General features: G+C 34.9%; 1 protein-coding gene across 3 annotated transcripts in view; it reads left to right on the top strand.

The window, feature by feature from the left end:
• Nucleotides 1-8,323, top strand: part of LOC108738328 (heterogeneous nuclear ribonucleoprotein C) — a 339,083-nt gene that overhangs the window by 284,236 nt on the left and 46,524 nt on the right. For all 3 annotated transcript variants that reach the window (XM_025980376.1, XM_025980377.1, XM_025980378.1), the window contains one exon: nucleotides 3,778-3,926. In XM_025980376.1, the coding sequence (XP_025836161.1) occupies nucleotides 3,778-3,926 (149 nt within the window). The remainder of the gene's footprint in view (nucleotides 1-3,777; nucleotides 3,927-8,323) is intronic.

Below are 8,323 nucleotides of genomic sequence, written 5' to 3'. Positions count from 1 at the left end.
CTCCAAACATACACCTTTAACAACCTTTTTCGAACTTCTAAATTAACCGTTTGCGAGCATAGAAGTAACTTCTTTTGATTGAAGGCGACTCGACCCTGTGCTATCCTCTGCTTCATACCCTAATACACCGTCCGTCCTGAGTTATCTGACTTCCTAGATACCTAAAATCGGCCACTTCTTCTAATTTTTCGTCTCCTATCTTTATATTCACTCTTTTCCTATTTTTTCTTTCCATGCATACCAGTATTTTTGTTTATTTTTTAGTGATTGTACATTTAATAAAAAAAAAATGTTTACATAAAATTGGTTTGGAATCAAATAGTGCATATACAGCAAATATTTTCAGTGATACAGGGCATTCCATTTCTACTGGACGCTGCCTAACATCCTTATTTTAATAGGAACACCCTATATATTTTTACATTTTTAGTAGTTTTTGAGATATACTATTGCTCTTTAAAACAAAACACGATTTCAACTCTTTGAATGAGGCCAAATAGCATCTCTAAACCATAAAACCTAAAATCCAGGGGATTGGACAGTTTTCATTTTAGCACGAATATCCAGAGCAGAAAATATCCAAACCTACTTTTAACAATCTTACAAGATGAATAACTTTTTTTATTTGAATGGTATGATCAATTTTAAATAGTACAATTCGATGCGAAATTAAAAGTCCTTTCTATTAATATAAGGTTTCAATATAAAATAATCGATTTTTTCTGAAAAACTGTTGGAGATATTTAAATCCTAACTCAACCTAAACATAATTTATTAATGGTTAGTATAAAAAATTTGTTCACCCTTAGCTAATACAATATTTACGCTTTTTTATTAAATTTACAATCTACACACCAACGTTTCACTTAAGGTGTAAGGCTTCCTCAGGACCATATAAACTTAATGAAAAAGAACCTTCGCTCTAAATCTGCTTGTTTTTGTTTTCTTTCTTCAGTAGTTTATTGATTATTAAATAAGCAAAACTGTAAACTTAAGCATATTTATTTTAAGTGTCAAATTTCAAAAAAGAGAAATATTTCAAGTATCTTTCGATAAGATAGAAATCCGTTTTGATTATATACCTCCTACACATTGAAATCGATTAAAGTGTTACTGTCACTGTATTCTGCCCTTAATTCATTAGATAACTGGTTCCATTCTGCTATTATTCATTCAATAATTCATGTCGAGATCAATACAAATTGCATTTTAAAGCTACTGGCGAAATGAACTTAAGACAATGACATGCTTTCTACATATAAAAGCTATTTGCTGTTTTATTTTAACTTGGAAGTAAGAGCGAAGATGTCAGACTAACAATTTGATGGCATAAACGTCACGATTTAGACAATTCCACAGATTTTTTGTGTAATTTTTTTATAATAAAATTAGTTTCTTTTATAATATATCCCTTTAATTCAGTATTATGGTAGCAAAGTAACTTAATCTATTGAAAGTGCAGTGAAAAGCTAAAAGCAGTTTGACTCACTTGATGGAACATTATTAAATGCGGTAGAAGTATACGAATAAAAGAAGAAACTCACTTGGAAAGTTTGACGTTTAAAATCTCTAACAATCGTTTCAGCTGGTAGTCGATGTTCCCGCAATCAAAATACTGAAACAGTATCGCTCAATCGCTCGCCAAAAAAGTTTCACAAAAAAAATTAAAACAAAATATCCTCATGATTCCCAAAGTGTTGAACTATGTAAAACTATATACAGCATTTGCACGACCGTCAGCATTAGAAGTAACTTAGATTTTATGAAATCTATGCCACAAATAGTTTCATGGTGACAAATTCAGTATTTTGATTTTTAGTGTTAGGGGTTTAAAGGATTATCAATTTATACATTCAGTGGAATAGTTGATTGGTTACGGGTTTTAGGTTTAAAATCGTTTGGGTTTATTATGATTAACGGTTTCAGTGCTTTTTGAAGTTATACCACACCTCGATGTTTTAGGGTTAAACTGGCTACGGATTTGGATTTAGCGTCTCAAAAAACGTATAGGTAGATATACGAGATCTGTTCAAAAAGTATCGCGAATTTTGAATTTCCACGGGGTTACATACATTCGATTTTCGATTTTTTTGTGGCGTTATGTTGGTACTCATATCTCTTACTTATACGAACAAGTTTGAGCATGTTAAATGTTCAGTTAATTTTTGACAACTGCTTTGCTTGCATGTGTTTTGGCTCGTCTTCGGTTTTTGTCTATTCCCAAAAATGGATCAATGAATCTGGATCAAATTTTGTGTGAAAAGCAAGAGTAAGTGCGCGGACGCATTCCGAATGTTGACTGTGGCATAAGGTGAAGCTACCTTGGTCTGAAGCAACGTTTATCGGTGGTACAAAATGTTTTTAGTGGGCCGAGAAGATGTGATGCCGAACGCCCGAGCACGTCAACGACAGACGAAAACATTGATGAAGTGAAGAAAATAGTATTGACGAATCGTTTAATCACCGTTAGAGAAGTAGTTGAGGATCTAAACATATCAATCGGCTCCTGCCTTTCAATTTTAGCCAATGATTTGGGCATGAGACGGGTTACCGCGAAATTCGTACCGCAATGGTTCAATTTCAACCAAAAACAACATCACATTAACATTGCTAAGAAGCTGTTGGACTATGTCCGCGACAACCCAAATTTGCTCCAGAGGGTCATAAGTGGTGACGAATCATAGATTTATGGTTGATGATGTGGAAACCAAAGGTCAATTATCCCAATGGAATCTGCCGCATGAGCCAACACCAAAAAAAAGTCAATAAGGAATATTACCTACCAGTTATGCACAATTTGCGCGAAGAAATCCGCCAGAAACGCCCGGATTTGTGGAAGAACAAAAATGGGCTTTTGCACCATGATATCGCCACACTACACACTAATAGCCAACCGCATCTACCGTATTCCCCAGATCTGACCCCCTGCGACTTTTTCTTGTTCCCGAAACTGAAGAGGCTCATGAAAGGACGACGCTACGCTACAATTGAAAAGGTAAAGACGGCATTGAAGGAGGAGCTGAATAAGATCACAAAAAATGATTTTTTGAAGTGCTTCGAGGTTTGGAAAAAACGTTGGCACAAGTGTATAATATCTAGTGGGCATTACTGTGAAGGGGACAAAATAGATATTCATGAATAAATAAATAATTTTTTAAAAACCACGAAATTTTTGTGAGTCTGTGTTATCTATATTATATAATATTATTGCTGTCCTAGTATTTATCTAAGTGATCTTCAGAAACTACTGAGAAATTTTGATCAGGGAAGACGTACCCGAAATCGAACCGGTTAACTTTTATGATTCTGGACTAAACCATGTCGTTCGGTACCAATACCATAATGCATAATCTATTATTTGCTTAAATACCAGATAAACAGGAAGCGACCTTTAGTAAAAGAGATGAGATATTGAAATTTGTTTCTTCGGTTATAATTAGAAGACTTAGAAGGAGAATACAAACTATACCTTCATGTATTATATGAATCGGTTTGGTTTAGTAGGTGATTTATCAAAAGTTCGTCTGACGTGCTGATGAGAAATAAGGTCTAAATAGCCATGTGTCTGGTTTACCTGTCTACCACTTACATAAGCTACGAGGTACACTGATTCCTTTGTATAGTCCTTGTTAAACATCGCAAGTACTACAGATATCAGCAAATATCACTAGAGGGCGGTATACTGCCTATGACTTGATATTATATCAAAATAAATGCAAATTATTATTGCCTTTGTATATTCGAATTTGTGTCACCAACATTTTATTATTGTTTCAGTTATTACGCATCATCCCCGTTTCCTATTGGTCCACCACGTGTTGTTCCTCCTATGAAAAGGCCGCGTTTGATGTCAACTGGAAGGAATAAGAGCAAAGAATCGAAGAAAAGTTTCACCCTGCCTCCTTTAGATCAACTCAAAACATATAGTAAGTGAAAAATCATATATCAGAATACACAATAATTACCTTACCTATATTGAGCGTAACAGAAGTAACAAGAAAATTTGTGATATCCCCAAAGATGTTTCGGGGAAATAAATTAAGGAAGGATGTTAAAAGTACATTCTTATCGCGCATAACTAGATTTTGACAGACGTGCATGCACGAATTGTAATTAAAAAGCGAACAAATATCTTTACCTTTCGTTTTAATGTTTCACAGCTGACATGAAGATCTGAAAGTGGTACGCAGTCGCTCATGATGCAGCTACTCCTTTGTTTCTATCCTTTATTCAGATCTACTCGCTTAGAGTTAAGTTTTTACCTTTAACTCTTATCTTTTCGGCTAATACAATTTAGGATATGCAAATTGGTTTAAAAAAAAATACCTTCTTGATTTGTTAATTCAAATGTAAAATACAAAATAGATTTCCCTTTTGTATTTTAAATGCTAAATGCAAACTACGTATTTTCTAAAAAAATATTTTTCAAATAAATCCTTCTTGGTAGTACCTATTTAATTTTCTACATTAACTTAATTAACAAAATTAAATATACTTGAAAATGTAGGGATGAGTTACAGATGTAGAAGAGTGATACTTAGTTTGTATAAAGAGCAAAAGGCAGTTATAGAGCTGGGGCTGCAACGTAGAGAAGTAAATATTAGGAAGGGAGTCAGACAGGGATGCACACTGTCACTGCTACTTTTTAATCTATACATCGAAGATGCGATCAACATCATTAAAGGAATAGACATACAGGGGCAAAAAATTAGTATGCTTAGATTTGCAGATGATATAGCAGTATTAGCATCTAGTAAGAAGGAGTTAGAGATAGCTTTAAATAAAATGGAAGCGACACTGAAAAAACAGTACTGTATGGAAATAAGTAAAAGTAAAACAAAAGTACTGGCGTGCAGGGGAAGAAAAAGAAACGAAAGAGCGAATATTAAGATAGGAGACGAAAAATTAGAAGTAGCTGATTTTAAGTGTCTAGGAAGTCAGATAAGTCAGGACGGAAGGAGTAGTAGGGATATAAAGCAGAGGATAGCGCAGGGTCGAGTCGCCTCCAATAAAAACAAGTCACTTCTATGCTCGCGAACAGTTAATTTAGAAATTCGAAAAAGATTGTTAAAAGTGTTCTTTTAGAACGCGGCGCTGTACGGGTGCGAAACATAAACAGCGAGCGCTGCGGAAAAGAAAAGCTTAGAAGCGTTCGAAATGTGACGTTACAGACAAATGATGAGGATAACGTGGATAGAGAAGGTTAGAAATAAAGAGATATTAGAAAGAATATGAGAACAAAGGATTTTATGGCAGTCAATAAAAAATAGACGAGATGGGTTGGTAGGACACCTTCTCAGGCATGAACGTCTAGTCAGAGACATATTAGAGGCAGAAGCGGGAGTTAGTAGGGGTAAAGGTAGATATAGATTGGATTACTGTTCGCAAATAGTTAAGGATGTGGATTGTTCTAGTTTTAGAGAAAGGCGAAGATTAGCTCAGAATAGGAAAATAGGAAAGAGTGGAGGTGCGTGACCAACCAGTCTTAGGACTGACGATCTTATGATGGTGATATATAGTATATATATGTAGTTTGGCACAGTTTGGAGCGATTGTTAAACATAATCCCTCATTCAATTCTTTCTCCCTTATATATTTTGTAAAGCTTCATATATCATTCTCGAATACATCTTGGGAAACTCCATTATCATATCCCATTATTAATGATAGTAATTTTCCAGTGGGTGCTTTAAAACCTGTTGATGTCCCCATTCTTAATATAAAGAGTCCGGGTGTCAGTCTACGTGTCTTCTTATGTGCCTCTTTCATTAGTGCCAGATATGGGAGAGAATGGGAGAGCGTGCGTTAACATTTATAAATTGTTATTTTTGTACGAAACAAGCTTTTAGCTGCTGCTTCGCTCGCGTTGATGTCCTAAATACGTGTAAAAGATTATCGAAAATACAATAATTTGATAAATAGTCCCCACCAGGATTGTCAGGATAAAAATAGTGTTTCTAACTTTTTAGGTTAAACATACACTTTGCGTAGAATGACAGTAGGTAAATACTGTTTTTCTTCATCGAGATGAAGAAAAAAATTTTTCTGTTGCTACAGTCTATCAACGTTTCGCTTAATTTCTTCTTCTTCCCTACATTTATTCATGTACCTCAAAACCAACATAAATAAAAATTTGTAAAAACAATTCGACTACAATATGTAAGTATTAGGATTAGGTCAATCAATTAAAATTTTTTAGAGGAAAAATTATAACATGAAGTCAAATCGAAATTAGTTTAAAAGTACAATGTCAAGTATTATTTTGACATGTATGCCTATACCATCGACGTTTACTAATGGACATGCCTTAGCGGTCAGAATTGTGGTACAACAAAAGAAAGAGATAGAACGAAGTTTCTGACAATATTCATCTCTCTCCCAATAGTGCGTAAGCGTGTCATGAAAGAGATAGTACTAGTCCGAAACCATACGCCATCTCCCTCACTTTTCGGGCCAAGAAATTATTACGACATACGGCTAAGGCACATCCATTAATACACGTCTATGACCTATACCAACTCTCAGTCTATAGATACTTTTAGAAAATACCACAAATGGCGCAGTAAACGCCATCTGTAGCTTATCACGTTGAGGTTGGCTACGCCGGGATTCGTTTTCCGCAAGTAGATATCCACACAAGTGGATCTTGTTCGAGCATACGTAATCCTAAAATGTAGCATCGTGCTACAGATGGCGTTTACTGCGTCATTTGTAGTATTTTATAAAACGCACTGTTAAGACAGCAGGTAAAAGTTGGTCTGTGTTCTGTCGGAGCTGCCTACGACGCGCTGGTGAGATCCAAAAAGATCGAAATCACAATCCGCGTCTGGCAGTTTCGACAGAATACAGACCACTTCGAATTATTTTATAGACACTTGCTGGAGAGTGGAAGGAAACTCTACGGTAGCTGAGTAGATAGAAATGTGATGAAATAGGTATAACTTACTCTCATTTCCCGTATCCTCACCGAGCGGTTTGACCTAAAGGTTTAGACCATTGCTTAGCATTCGGAAAGGCACCGCTTCGATTCCTGTAGTTTTTCTTTGATAACTTAAGGTAAATGCTGATATAGTAATATTCCACAGATTTCAACTTCCTCAACCCAACCACCATCCACCCATTCCCACGATTCCTAAAAGAAAATTTTCCAGTTTTCTTGTTTTTCTCCATTAATATTGATCCAATCAAGTCGATCAAAGTCTATAGGATTTTTAATTTCTTACAAGTCCATTAGACAGTACTCTTTTAAAAACTAAAAATGTGTATTGTTTTAGTCTTAATCGTTCAATGAAATTAGCAACCAATGGAGTTGAATCATGTCAAAACAATATTCGACATTGTAGTTAATATAACTACGTGTATAAATCCTAACTAATATTATAAATGTGAATGTCAGTATTTGTTTATTGGTACACACATGTCAGGGGTACAAATAAAGGGCATAGGGTATTTTTTATTCAGAAAAATATTGTTGCCGAGAAATATAAAAATTTCTTTTCATCTCGATAAACGACAGTATTAACTGTGTAGTTTAACATAAACAACTTGGTTTTATCCCGATGACCTTGGTCAGGATTATTTGTTGTATTTTCGATTATATTTGACACGTATTTAAGACATAGGAAATATAACATTTTTAATCAACATAAATGTCAGTTTTATTACTTTTCGTTATAATGAAATATGTGGGCTTAAAACACAGTCGTATGAACTTTTACAGCAGGTGATTTCGCCAGCGTATATTTAGCCGCAGCCTATCTATGACCGAATTAATTGATATTTAAACACCCCCAACACGTAAAAATTCGAAATTTTCAGTCAACAATCCAATTAAACGGATATGAGCTGAAAAGTTGTTTATTCCTATAAAACCATCATTTAACCGACATTTCGTCTTTATTCGCAGGGCTTTTTGTTATGAAGGGTTTTTGTAAATAAGGGCGAAACGTCGATTGTTGGTTTTAGAAAAATAAACAACTTTTCGTCTAATATTGAGTTTGATTGGCATAAGGCACCGTTCCACCGTTTTATTGAACGTTTTAACTGTCAATATTATACTTCGTTTACTTTCTGTAGCGATGTGACCTTCAGTTTGACCGGCGCAAAGTAGAAAAGAACAGCACTAGGCCAGAAAAGAAAGGAGACAACTCTCGGCCAAACCCTTAACCGGTGAGGAGCGTATAATTCGTACAGTACTGCACGAAAAAATTGACCATTTTATCCACTACAATTGCATTGCTCAAATGTGCTGTTATTGGTACCATTTACTACTGAAAATATCAACGAGATGTTTATTTATATTTGAAGACATATTAAAGGCTTT

This window comes from Agrilus planipennis, unplaced genomic scaffold (genome assembly GCF_000699045.2).
Source record: "Agrilus planipennis isolate EAB-ADULT unplaced genomic scaffold, Apla_2.0 scaffold190, whole genome shotgun sequence".
Taxonomy (NCBI): Eukaryota; Metazoa; Arthropoda; class Insecta; order Coleoptera; family Buprestidae; genus Agrilus; species Agrilus planipennis.
Note: the sequence above shows the minus strand (reverse complement) of the source record. Positions and strands in the feature narration are given on the sequence as shown.